The 14,866-nt window shown below is 29.2% G+C and overlaps 1 protein-coding gene across 1 annotated transcript in view; it reads left to right on the top strand.

The window, feature by feature from the left end:
• The window catches only part of LOC142331945 (uncharacterized), a 31,021-nt gene extending 16,615 nt beyond the window's left edge, over positions 1-14,406 (top strand). Inside the window, exons 7-8 of the mRNA XM_075377997.1 lie at positions 5,859-5,984; positions 13,139-14,406. Coding sequence (XP_075234112.1) covers positions 5,859-5,984; positions 13,139-13,450 — 438 coding nt within the window. The 3' untranslated portion in view covers positions 13,451-14,406. The remainder of the gene's footprint in view (positions 1-5,858; positions 5,985-13,138) is intronic.
• Positions 14,407-14,866: the final 460 nt, after the last annotated feature.

Raw genomic sequence — 14,866 nt, 5'->3', positions numbered from 1 at the left:
ATTTTTGGTAATTTTTTCAAGAGGAGATGGCATGTACAGTTTGAATTATTTTTTTATATGTAGGTATATGTTAGTAGTTTTACCATAAATAATATTAATGGTGAAATACTTACCTTCAGCATCACTCCCACCACAGCAGCCCCACCATTCTCAGTTACCAATAAAAGAGCGTTCATCATGAGAGTGAAGACAATTCATCGTCCACCACCACCTGGAGAAGACCAAGAAGAGGAAGAAAGAAGGAGTTCCCTGGCCAGCTCAACGTGGGACCTCCTGGCGAATGCCAACATCCCCGCCGGAGCAGCAGAGCCTGGCTGGCCTGCCAAGGGAGTTGCTGGATGCAGACATTACCTTCACGCTCCAGCTCCAACTTGCTAAGCTTCAATCGCCCTGGCTGGTGGACTCAGTTGCAGGAGCCGGCCCAGCATGGGATCGCTTGGGGAGAACTGCCTTGGCCGCGCTGGTGAAGGATGACTGACACCAGCCCGATACTGCGGGGCTCTGGGGGCCACCACTGCCATGCTGTAGTGGGACCCAACTGCCACTGAGGGAAAGCCCAGTTGGACGTAGATAGATATAATAATAGATGAGCCGCAACTCTCTGACCTCGCCAGTGACCAGCTTCCGAACCCAACAGCTCTTCTCAGAGCTAACGCAAAAAACAGCTTTTTTCAGGGCCACCACAAGGTTATGAAATATGAACCGTTGAAGCCATTCGATGACAAAAGTATAAACTCTGCCCATTTCATTATTATGATAAGCTGAATTACTACAAACTATGTTGAATGTGAGTTCTGAGAGAGTCAATTCAAAATCACAAATACCTGAATTCACAGTTATATAGAACTTAAACCACACTTTTTAATGGAAGGTAATGCTTTTTTTTTTATTGCAAAATAACTTGTGATGCAACTTGAACTCTTCATTTTGAGCTGAAATCTGAACATCAGAGTATGGAATGGAAATACTGAGTTTGTCTTAAAAACAAAACTTATGTGTCAGCAGGTAAAGTGATGCTAATGATATTTTGGAATTATAATGATCCATTGTATTGTGATTATTTGGAAGAACAGTATACAGTCACAGTAAGGATGAAACATTCTAGTTTTAGTACAAGAATGGCTCAGACACCAAGGTGAAAAATTCTTAATTACTGGAATAAAAAAGCTCACAGAAAGATGGGACAAGTACCTAAATATAGCCGGGAGTATGTTGAAAAGTTGTTCAAGTTTCAGTGTCAATGAATAAATAATTTTTTTACAGTTACTTTCTCTTTATTTATTGAATGGATCTCTTAAAAAAAAATAATAAAATATTAATCTGATCAAACTTTGTTCTCAATTGATGCCAATAAAAGAAATTAAAATTTAATTTTTTTACACAACTGCCCAAAAAGAATATATGTTTGTTCCACCATAGCAGCTCAAAGAACAAACAGATTTAGATGTATGACCCTGTGTTGAAATCTTTCTGTTATGGGGAGTGTCATAGGCTATATACACATATGTATTTATGTATGTTTAATTGTTACTAAAAAACCACAAAAAATCATATATATGATTCTAAATCGATAATCAGTAGTATTTTCAGTATCAATTTATTTGTATCAAAAGTAGTTGTGTTTTAAGATCTGTTATGATATTGAATGAATGAATTACAGTAATAAAATTTATTAATTTATTGTAATTATTATTACTGTTATTTATTGTTTATAAACATTTAAGAAAATAATTCTTTGATTTTTTTGACAGGCGTATGTTTGATCATGTAAGCATGTTCTTTATTCTTGTTCGCATTATTCACCAATCAGGGCTTGCTTTGCTCGTCTGACCATCTAGCCAGGGGGCTCTGGCCCCTGGACCCTTGACACATTGGTATCCTCATTTTTTTGAGAATATTAAGTATTTTACAGAAATATTTAAATAAAAGAAATATTAGTGAGTGGAGAATATTTTTCTGAACATCTTTGTGTTTTCATTTTAAAATAGACTCAAGGAGTGAGTAGATATAGAATTTAATAGTTTTTAATAGAAATATAATGTTTAATGCTAGCCATATTGATGATAGGGAGTTGGTTTGTGTGTGTTCGTGTGAGGTTGTGTTAATTGCTAGTCCAGCTGCTGCTATCTGCACAGAATGAACCACGTGATGCACCAGCTGGATGTGCGCTAATGACTTTCTCCCACTAAATAAAGAAACTTTTTTTTACTGCTAAATATTAACTAATAATACCTTTCTTTTATTTGTTAATAAATAAATAAAATACAAATATAAATAAAAATAATCTATGCTTAGAAATTAAATTAAATTAAATTAAATCTATAAATTAATTGACAACAGACTGCTTCTAGTGGGAGAGAGTCGTGGAGGAATCATGTGAAGCCGTCCAGTGCACCACCAGTGGTCTATTCTGTGCCAATAGCAGCTAAATTGTAAATGTGTGCACACACAACAAACAAACAAACAAACAAACCCACCATCCTTTTTTATGAGAAAGATACTGTTATTACATGACTGCCCAAAAAGGAGTGTAATGTATTTAGGGTACAGCTGAATCGATTTAGATATGACCCTGCATTGGAATCCTTACATTACCAGGAGTGTCATAGGCTATATAAATAAATATATTTTTAATGAATTGAGTTAATGAACTATGAATTGTGAGCCTCTATCACTATGTGAGCTGAATTTGAATTGAATGATTTGAATCAATCGAATGAGTAATATTACAAAGATAATAGAATTAAATTTACATTAAACAAAATAAAATAATACTAATTAAATTTAAAACATTTCTATTTAATAATAATAATGGGAGCATCCCATGGGGGACTGCATACGAGGCTAGACCCCATCACCATCAACTGGTAACAAACTGAGTACTCCTCTGGGGTGCTGTTTTGGGAGGTGCTCTTATATCTCTGCAAACAATCGTTTGATTTTCAAAATTCAAATGGGGTATTTGTTAGTAGGTTAAAAGCTAATGTTTACATGCATCAGCCTATACACTCTTGATCTAACAGATCACGGTTTTTCAGAAATACTGTTATGTCTTCGCAACCAATCTCTCAATTTTCAAACTTCAAACGGGGTATTTGTGAGTATAATCTAAATCATGAAAAAAAATGAACCAAACCAGAACAAAAAGAGCAATGTTTGTCAGCAAGTTTTTTTTCAGCAGTCTTTTTTTTAATGTTTATCTCTTGTTTTCTTATGTTTATATTTATAAAGTACATGTTAGAGTATTATGATCATGGAAATCTTATTTACAGTTTTTTGTTGAAATTATCTGTTCAATATTAATTGATTGATCTTTGTTCCATGTGTATACCATATTGATTTTCTTATATTCAGCAATCATCAGTAAAAACTAGAAATTTCCAAAACTTCTTAAAAACACTCCCTTTATTTTATTAAATTTTGAATAGTATTTATTAGTCACGTTTGATTTGTATATCAAGAAAAATTGGCGAGACTGTACTCTTCCTCCCCAGAAATTAACATTCAGTTAAATATTTCATGTGATGTAAATGAAAGATTTTCTTATAATATTGTTTTAAAGTACTTAATAACCATTTGGATAACTTTATTGAATGAAATATCTGAAACTTGCTTTTTTTTCTACCCTTTAGATATTGAGTTTGATTTTGTTCATTTATATGTATTTTGTATCTTGAGACAAAGTAAACATTCAGTGTGTAATGATCTCAAAATCTATTTTGTCTTCTCATTATGGGGCTGTCATATCTTATACATGTATACTAATAAAAAGTATTTTATTAAAATGAATTTTAGTAGCAAAATAAGATGATATTTTAACCTTTTAACTATTAAAAATTTATAATACTATATTTTTTACCAAAGCATTTTTGTAGCATAAAGAATTTCACCAGTAACCATTCTTTACTTAAGTATAATTGATTTATTAAAATTTTTCTATGTAAAATTTTTAAAAGGTGTGAAATTTAAAACTGATAAATGTATGTTTCAGTTATCCCGCTATTAGTGAAATCATTTATTTTTAAATTTAATCTGTAAATTATTATTAAACTAATTTTGTTAAGATGAACCGAGTATTATTCAGTAGATTTTCAGTATTAAAATTTAACTGTTCATTATACTTTTTAAAGGATGCATTTATTATTTTTTTAATGTGATTCCTGCTTAGTTTGATTTATTTTACTATACACAGTATGTCCGAAAAGTTCCCAAACTAAATTAAATAAAAGTACAGATTTGAAGATAAATGAATTTACTCACATCCGCCCTCTTCATAGAACCCTTCTGTATTTATACACTCATTGCAATGCTGGTAGAGCTGTCACCTTCAACTGCTCGGTGCAAGCCCTTTGAATGGCTAGAAAGTTGTCAAAAAAGTGGCCTTTCATCTTCAACTTTAGTTTCAGGAACAGAAAATAGTCTGCTGGAGCCAAGTTGGGTGGGTTAAGACTGTGATTTGATTTGGGGTGTAATAACGTGTTGACATGTGTGCCGGGGCATTGTCGTGCAAGAGCTCAGGTGCCTGGATCCCAGTGCTTGGGTCTGATTCGACGAATGTGACGCATCAGACATTCCATTACTTCCAAATAGAATATAGAATTCATGGTTTGACCAGTTGGGACAAATTCATGATGAATCAGGCCCTTTGAGTCAAAGAATGCAATCAACATTGTTTTCACTCTTGATGTTTGCTGCATGACTTTCATTGGTCTTTGTGCTCCAGGACTCATCCAAGCAGTGGATTGACGCTTCATTTGTGGATCATACATGAAGCACCAGCTTTTATCCCCAGTTACAGTTGTTTGCAAAAAAATTGGTTGCTGTTGGCAGTTTCAGTGAAGTCTTGATTGTAAGAAAGACGCACCTGTTTTTGTTCTTTGATCAAGACATATGGAATGAAATGAGAGCACACCTTTTAGCAGTTTATTTTCTGTTAGAATTGTACATACTGCGTCTTTAGCAATATTATGGCCCTTTGGGCCATAATATTGCTAAAGTTTGTTTGTCGTCATCCAATGACTCTCTGCCATCTTTAAACTGCTTCCATCACATGTATGTTATATTACAAGATGCAGCTTCATCATCGTATGCTTGCTGTATTGCAGAATAAGTTTCAATAAAAGATTTTTGAAGTCGAACACAATTTTATCACGCTTCTCTGTTCATGTTGTAACAAGGATGATTTCTACTCTATTAAAAATTTTTTTCATAAAGTGTTATTTATTATCAAGCTGTTCAAAAATCATGGAACAAATATACTAAATTAATTGGCATATAACAAAACGTTTATTTAATTTTACATTTTCTATTTTAATTTTAAAACATTTTTTTTTAAAATTTGAGTATAATTTTATCATAAAGCTTGAAAATATCCACAAACTTCCTCAACATGGTTTTCATCCACTTAATCATATTTGCGGATATATTGAGTAGTACTTGTATTATTTTAATTTTATTCCTTTTGCATTGATCTTCAATTCTTCAGTGGTTTAATAATGATAGTTGTTACGCACAGCATTTTTGAAAAGCCCAAGAAAATGCTATTGCTATGAGATTAGGTCCCTGTGGAAGAATAAATCAGTTTGTTTCATGTTGTGAGCTCACACAAGATAACATGAACACATTGTATGTGGCCAAATATAACTTGAGAATGGAGTGTCAAAACGTGATGAAATGTTGTACACACACTTGTTAGACATCATATTACATAGTTCCTTGGTTATCTGAGAGATGGCGCTACTTGTATCGACTACAGAAATTTAGTTCGGGAGGTTTTCGCATCTACTGTGCATTTATAGGCCTTCAAGTATTCTTGACAATGGTTTATTAAAACTCAGTATTGTTGCTTTATCTAACAGGTTTTTATGACAAATGAAAAAAATGAACAAGTTTCATCAAATACAGGAGCTTTTGCGAAAGGAGAACAACCTAAATGGAGAAAAATTTCACCAAAAAAGGCTTATAACAAATTTGCTGATCATGAGGTATAGAATTTTTTAGAAATTTATTATAAATATATTAATTTTAATCTGCCTTGTTACTTCTTCTATTTTTTACACCTGAATGTTTCAAGGAAAGATTCCCAGAATCATGTGTGATTATATTAATCTTACAGAACACAGTGGTAAAGATAAAATTAATATGTAATTTATAGAAATAAAAGCTTGTTTCTGCTTGGTTAGCATCATTCATATTATTCCTTATAATAATAAATCATTCCTCAAATTAAATGTAATTTTTAAATACACAGTCATAAAAATGAATAATTTCCAGGACAGTAAAGCCATGATAGAAATAAAAGAATTTTCAAAATGTTTCCAAATAAAAACAAGAGATTAAACAAGGATACTAAGAGAAATTTTATAAATATTGATTGTGTATTAATACATATTTAAAATTCCAAAAAAGCTTAGGACCACTTATTTTTGATTACATAAATTTAATTTAAATTATATAAACTTAAAAAAGACTCATGAAATCATTTAATAAAAAATAAAAATACAAGTAATTATGAAGCAAAATTCTTTACCTGAAACAATATGTTAATAATAATAATAATTTAGATAAATTTAAACCTAATTTTATACATTCTCAAGAAAGAATGGATAATAACGTAAGTAAAAAATTTTTAAACTTAACACATAACAAGTTTAATAATAATGAAAAATTAACAATCACTAATGCATTTAAATTCAACTTAATAGATAATTATAAAATTAACATTACTAAGTACATTTTTGTAGATTTTGAAATAAATTCTATAGAATCAATCCTACAGATAAAGAAAAATTACATAATATTATCAGCTACAATATCCAAAAAAAATTAAAAATACAAAATTTACTAGTAAACCATTTATCAATAAACAAATAATTTACCAATTAAGAGAAGAATTAAATGTGTAGTAAAATCAGATAAAACAAATACAGTTATCATGCCAGTTGAAAAATATGATAACTTAATGAAACAATATATTTTTAAACAAGATAATAAATTTTAGGACCCAACTAACCGAGCCACCGGGTTGGTCTAGTGGTGAACGCGTCTTCCCAAATCAGCTGATTTGGAAGTCGAGGGTTCCAGGGTTCAAGTCCTAGTAAAGCCAGTTATTTTTACACGGACTTGAATACTAGATCGTGGATACCGGTGTTCTTTGGTGGTTGGGTTTCGATTAACCACACATCTCAGAAATGGTCAAACTGAGACTGTACAAGACTACACTTCATTTACACTCATACATATCATCCTCATTCATCCTCTGAAGTATTATCTGAACGGTAGTTACCGGAGGCTAAACAGGAAAAGAAAAGAGGACCCAACTAACAAATTTCTAAACGTGATAAAAAGTTTAATAAAAAAATTCAGACAAATTTTTAATTATAATAATTTAAAATACTGTTCTAGATTATAACCTTTTGAACCAATTACTTCTAAATTAACTAGACTGCCAAAAATTCATAAATTAAACATTCCATTGCAACCTTTAATCAGTTTTAAATCTGCCACCTATCTATTATTATCCAAAATAATAGCTAAGATTCTTAGGAATAGAATTGTGTACCCAATACATTTAATATAAAAAGTGGTTACGAGTTAAATAGCTTAAATGTAAATAAAGACTCTAGAATAGTTAGTTCACTAACTTAACATAACTAACCAAGCATACCTATTGACCATATCATGAAAATAGTAAAAAAGAATGTTCAAGCTTCATTTTTAAAAAAAGTATTAAATTTAGATTACTGTAATACATTACATTACTGTAATACTATAAAGATAAAAAATAAAATTAAGAATTTTTAAAAACCCTTAACAAAAAAAAACCTTTAAAAACATGAAATAATTAATTAATTAAACATTAATAATTACATGAAATAACTGTATTTTTATCCTTTTAATCTTCTGTGACATTATGATATTGTTTTTAAGACAAGAAAATTTAAGATTTGATTAACCCGTCGTGTGTGACTGTGATGATAACTTAAGATTATCTACGGGTCATGCACGACAATCAATCAAAATCATAAATTTTATTTTTATATGTTTTCTTAAAAACATATCGCAATGTCACAGAGGATTATAAGGTAAAAATACAGTTAGTTTAAGTTTTTTTGTCATGGATTTTTAATTTATTTTTTATTTATTACTTTTTAAAGATCAGTAGGCCTGTGCCCAGTGCCTATAAAGAGCCTGTAAGGCTGTCATCATCAGCCAATAAACAGTGGGACGTTTATAGGCTGATGTTGATAATGATGATGAAAGTTCAGTATACTTGACAAACACAAATTATTTAATAATCCACACAATAATGTAGCCTTACTGGAGTTAGAAAGACTTAGAAACATTCTAAAGCTGTTTTGAAGAAACATATCTACTACAGCACCCCTGGTTGCTTATAACCTCAAAACTAATCTAAGAACCTGCTCTGAGATGATAACCTATTTAATGCAAAAACTGCATCATAATCGCCTTAGCTGTTCTAGGGAAACACATCTACTACAGTGCCCCCTGGTGGTCTATAACCGTAAAACTAATCTAAGAACCTCCTTTGAAATGATACCTGTGTAATGAAATAAAATCAAAATTGGCCCAGCGTTTTAGAGAAATGTCTTAATATTCTGTACTATGAGGTTTATGTTAGTATAATTTTAAATGTAGTTATTAAACGTGTACATAACTTATACAAAAGTATTTGAAAGATGTGTTTAATAAGTAATTGAAAGAATTTATTGTTCATTACACTTTTTTTGGTGGCCAGTTCATTGAAACAGATTGTGAAAATTCTATTTTAACTAATTTTTTTTTGTGTAAATAATTATACATAGTGATGTGATTCAATACTTATTCAATGTCATTTATTTTCTTTGAAATACTTGTAGTTACAGATTTCTAAATATTGAATATTTCAAATTAAAAACTTTATTTTTTTTAGGTTGGGGGCACTTCACCTCTCCAAGTTATTCCCTCCCCATCATAATGTTTTGATCCAACAATTTCTGTTTGTGTTTTATTTAATTAGCTAATTTATATTTTAGTTATTTCAATAAGTATTGTTCCCTCCTCTTTTTCTTTGGTTTACTTTTTCTTGATGTTCGTAAAGTTAATGAAAATTATATTTCTCTATTCTTCTTGTTTCTGTTTGATTTTATTTAGAAAAAATCTACAGAGGTCTTAAATTCTTAAGAATTTAATAAAACTGTTGACTTATTTCTTCAAAGATATCTCCAGTGGTTGGTTTTTTTTTGTAAGTTCCTGGAGCAAAATTTAGAAGACTTATTCCTACTAGAAGTTCTAATAAAAATAATTTTAAAATATTATACCCATTGTCAAGTTAACATTTAACTAAATATTTAAGCCAATATATATGTTTTATTTGTATGCATAATCTCAGTAAACTGTGTGACTGCCACATATCTCACCATGCCATTAATTTTAGGAACTGTGAAATAACCTCAACTAATATATTGTATACTTGTATAATAACTTGTTAATATTTAACAAATATATCATTTATTTATGTATTTTATACATATTTTCATCTTTGTCTTCTCTAAAGTGCATTGTCTTCTTTATAGTCTTCTACATCGTTAATCTCATTTTTCTCTTTAATGTATGTGCTTTGCAGGGGCTATTTATAAAGAAACCAACTTTATTTTTTAAAAGATTTTTTGTAACTGACATGCTATTTTGGTTTTATATCTTCAAACTATTTCCTTTCACTACTACTGACATTTTTTCATTTATTTATTTTGTATAGTGGAGTATAGACCTGTAATAAATCTTTTCAATTATTTTGAAATGCAGCCTTTCAAAGTTGATTTTAGTTATTATAAATGTCTGCAACAGCAAAAAGTTGTTAATAAGGAATGACACTTGAATAGGGGTGAAATACTCATGAATTGCTTGCTATCTTCCTCTGTTTTCCTTTTCATTAGATCTATTAAATGCTGCTAAATGAAAATTCTTTGTTGTCCATAAATGTTGCAGAATAAACTCCTGATGAACACCAGTTCAATTATGAATATAATCAATATGATATTGTCGTATTGGTGTATAGTAATCACCAATGCTGTTTTTTGATTGATTATTACTATTCTGCAATGACTGTGTTATAGTTTTGTACACTAATATTTCAGCACCTGTTACGGCATTCTTAAGAACATTTCTTCTATCATCATTTCATTAACCTGAAAATACCAAATAGACAAAAATGTATTTTTGTTTCTTGCTTACAGCTACAACACATGCATTACTACTACCCATGACTTAGTCTAACATTTTAAAACTCTCAGTGACAAAAAATACATTTATTAAAAATTATATAAATAAATGTATTAAAGTAAAATTATTTTACATATTCAAAAAATAAAAATAATAAATTTAGTGTAGTAAGGTACACACTAACAGTGATAAACATATTTAGATAAAATCATAGTGGCCAAATAGTGAGAAATAATTTCTATATAAATGGGTTTCTTGTGCAACTGATGTTTTTATAAGCCATAATTTAAATAGAAATGTATATATATATATATATATATATATATATATATATATATATATATATATATATATGTATATATAAAACTGCTATACAAAAAATTGCTTTAAAAATAATTTGTATTTGATTTGAATTTCTGAAGTATTTCAAATTAAGCTTCAGTAAGTTGCTTTTAATTTCAGTGTGGCTCATAAGTCATAATTTCAAAAAGAATCTAAAAATTATCATCCTTTTAATTAATATAAATATTTTTTAAATCTATAGTAATTGTTTTTAAAATGTTTCTTTAACTTTACATATGTAACAAATCATTCTAGAATTATTTTTTTTTGATAAGGTAAATAGACAAAAAAGATACTATTGTTTGGAAAATAACTGTTACTAGGGGAAAATTCAATTTTATATTTTTTTTTCCTGGGCACACAACAAAGTCTCATTATCAGGGCCTTGACACGATATTTATATTGTAAATAATGAATATTAAAAATTAACAGTTAAAAACTAAAACCCGGCAATATAAAAACACAGCATAAATGGAAATCACGTGTGACGTATGCTAAAAGGAAAATAAAACCTTAATGAAGTATTATTATATTAATAATCTAAATTAAAACGAAATTGCCATCTGCTGTACACTAAATGGCAGAAACATGCTACAGAAAATTAAAAATTTTGAATATAAATGGATGGCCCTAAGAAATTGTAAAACATTAGGTAACATATTACAAACAAGGCGAAGTTCATATTCTGGAGGAGCACAGCACTGTTGTTTTGTTTCTCGAGAGATGGGGATATAATACAACAGTACAGTCTGGATTTAGTCCTACTGAACAAAGTGACATGTTTGTCAATCCGTTCTAAAAGTTCGGATTGAACATTTCTAAAAGAAATGTTGTCCGTTTAAAATGGTTATTTATTTTTTGGAACCTGTAATTTCTTTCTGATTACTGTAATAAAACAATTAGAAATATTAATTTACATAATTAATTTTGTATTCATAAATGAAATAAATCTAACCTGCAATTGATTATAATAATTTAATTATTTAAATGGTAACATAGTTCACAGCATTATATTCAAAGCTGATGATAATAATTTGGACATATTGGCCTACAGAATCACAAGTTGCATATATCTGTGGAATAAAAAATGAAATAATACTTTTATTTAATTTACTAAATAATTAAATGATCAGTACTACCGAAATTAAACTATCTTCTGTGCTACATCAACAACTCTCAATTTCTGAGCTTGACTCAGACATTTACCTTCCACTGGAATTCATCTCCAATTTGTCTTCACTACTTGATCCCTCATCATTGTCCATCCCTATATTTATAATTATGCTTTCAATGGCATCTTCCATTAACACATCTTTTTTCCAGTAAGAATCCATTATCTCCTGAACCTTCCAACACCATTGGCATTTCATAGTCTTTTACAGTAATTGACAAAATTGCATCTACTGTAATGGCTCTCAGTTCTTAGTTCTTAATGACGTGGGACTTATTGCAGTCTCAAATTTTTTTTTGTAACCTAATTCAATTAGGTTAAAATCTGGGTAATAAGGTGGCAATCTGAGCAGTGTAATTCCTTTGTTATTTAATATTTTGCCTAATTCATATTGTGGTTCTGGGTGGTATAGTTTGACAATTTCTAAAGGTTCTTTATTTTGTTAGAAATGGATCGTAGTTAATTTAATTTTTTTGTAGCCATTCTTGAATATCTTTTTTCAATGAATTGGAAGATTGAGGTTTATTTTTTTTTTATTAAGGGTCATGCATTATCTATGATTAAACACAATTTGTCAGTATTCCTGGGATAACTTGCTTTTCAACATACTTCAAAATTTGTTCATTATTCATCTCTTTATGATAATTTTCTGTTTTACTCTTGGAATCATACATTTAAATGACTACTTTTAAGTAACAATTGTTGCAAAGAATATTTTTCTTTTGTTGGTAATAACACATCTATAAATTACATAATGCTTATAACTACACGCTTATTTTAAACTTTTAACCTGCAATTCTATGACTCACAAGTCATTGTTCATCATAATATTATTACTACCTAAACAACTGATGTAAGAAATTTGTACTTTATTTGCTTGTCTATGTTTTTTAATACAATATATTTTCATCATGCTTTTATTTTAAAGTACGTTAACTAAGAAAACAATTGCTGTTATTACAGAATAACAGGGCAAAATTTAAAATTCTTTATTTGTAGAGATAGCCATAATTTACAGAAGAAAAACTGATGTTTTTTTTTTTTATTAAACATTGAAATTAAAATGACTTCAATTAATTCATTAATATGAAATTAATATAAATAAAGCCTAACAAATGAGGTAATATTATGTAACATTATCATGATATGCATCTGTATCCACATGCACGCACGCACGCAACAACACATGCATGCACACACAGTAATGTTTAAAACAGCAATCTAATCAAATGGCAGAAATCGCGATTACTTTACTAGTACCACTGGAATGTCATTGTATACAGCAGTAGTTTGTAAACTTTCTGATTATACACCTTGCCTTGACAACTAGCATGTTAATGTTTTTTGATAATTATAACAGCAGTTTTGTTGTGCCATTTTTTTATTTATTATTTTTCCTTTCAGAAAACTGCTGAAACAGATATAAATGATGTTAATGTGTCTGATAGCGAGATGAAAAAAACAAATTTAAAGCGAGAAAATACAAATGAATTACTTTGTACTAAACTGGATGGTGAAATTAAAAAAGTGAAATTGGAAATAAACAACACAGAAATGGATGATGAATCTGTTGAAGAACAAGAAGAAGAGGATATACATAACAGAAGAGAATATCACAATGATGGTGATGGTGGTGGTAATGATAATTGTACAAATAATGAAGGTGAGTCACAAGAAATGATTAAGGATAAATCTGCTAGCGTTACTGTTAATTAATAAACAATTATGTTATCTTTTAAAATTATTTTTATTGTATAATTAGATTAATGTAATGGTTAATTTATTATTATTGTAAAAATTGAATACATTATATTTCAACAATGTATTGATGTACAAAGAACTCGACCAGTTTGACGTCTGATGTCTGATTTTATTATTAATCTTAACCACCCTTACCTCCAACTGTGACCAGTTTTAAGCAGTACCTTTAATTTTTTTTCTTAAATATTATTTACATCAGCGTTTTAACATTTTTTAAGCATTTAAATGTTAAAACTTTTTTCCATAAGGTCCTGGGGTAAGACAATAAATTACATTTTATATCAGTTATAAAACACTAGGAATTTTTTAGGGAGTATCATCTTTAAAATTGGTGAATGTGAGGTTGGAATGAAATACCAAGTGGTCTAAACCACATATAATAATAAATTAGTTCTAAAAAATTACAAAGTTATACGACATTGTAAGAAATTTCACCATGTGCAGTTGACATTAGTTGCTACCATTGCCACTTATACAATGTCAAGACTTTTCCAAGAACCTTGTATTATCATACACACTTCTCCCTTAAATCTAATTTAAATGTGAGAAACTTTCTTAAAATAGCTAAGAAATTTTTTTTATTACAAAAAATAACATTTCTGCAGCAAACCTTATGACTTTGTAAGTTACAGCGAACTACTAGTTTCACCTGATTTCTGATTAGGTAATATAAAATATTTTTAGTGATGCAGCCAGTACAGAAAAGTGAAAGGACAGCTTACAGAGATTTTCGAATTGCCTGTACAATGCCATATTTATATTTTTTCAAAGTAGTTTTTAGTTGTAAAGCATTTTAAGAAATATCGGAAGCAAGATTTGTTTAAATGAGCTTTTTTGTTAAAAAATAAGTGAATAGAAATAGGCTAATTGTATATAATGAATGTCATTCACCTTTGAATTTTTTTCATATTTCTCATATGATTGCTATTCAAGCCATTTTTTCCAATATTTACATCAAAATAAAATAAAATTTGCCTTAATTGCAAAGCATTGTGCTATTGTCATTCTTAATACTTAGGTTACTTATATTTTACTATTTCTATATTATATACTGATGTTGTAACAATTTCAATTTTAAATGAAAAACTGGTTAAGCTTGAAATAAATAGAACAGCTACAACCAATAATTCTGATGGTTTTGCTTGTCCCAAATTTTAATTGAGAAATAGACAGGTGGGTCTGTGGAAGTAATAGACTGATAAGCATAGTTTTAAAAATACATTTTATTTAAAAATGGTGTATTATCATGTTAAATGTTTCAGCAAATAAAATGTATCATTCTCAATTATTTTTCCAAAGTTGTTAGCATTAGAAAATTATGTAAATGCTATATTTTTATGTCTGCTTTATGTGCAGCAACAGTGAACAATG

This window comes from Lycorma delicatula, chromosome 11 (genome assembly GCF_047948215.1).
Source record: "Lycorma delicatula isolate Av1 chromosome 11, ASM4794821v1, whole genome shotgun sequence".
Taxonomy (NCBI): Eukaryota; Metazoa; Arthropoda; class Insecta; order Hemiptera; family Fulgoridae; genus Lycorma; species Lycorma delicatula.
Note: the sequence above shows the minus strand (reverse complement) of the source record. Positions and strands in the feature narration are given on the sequence as shown.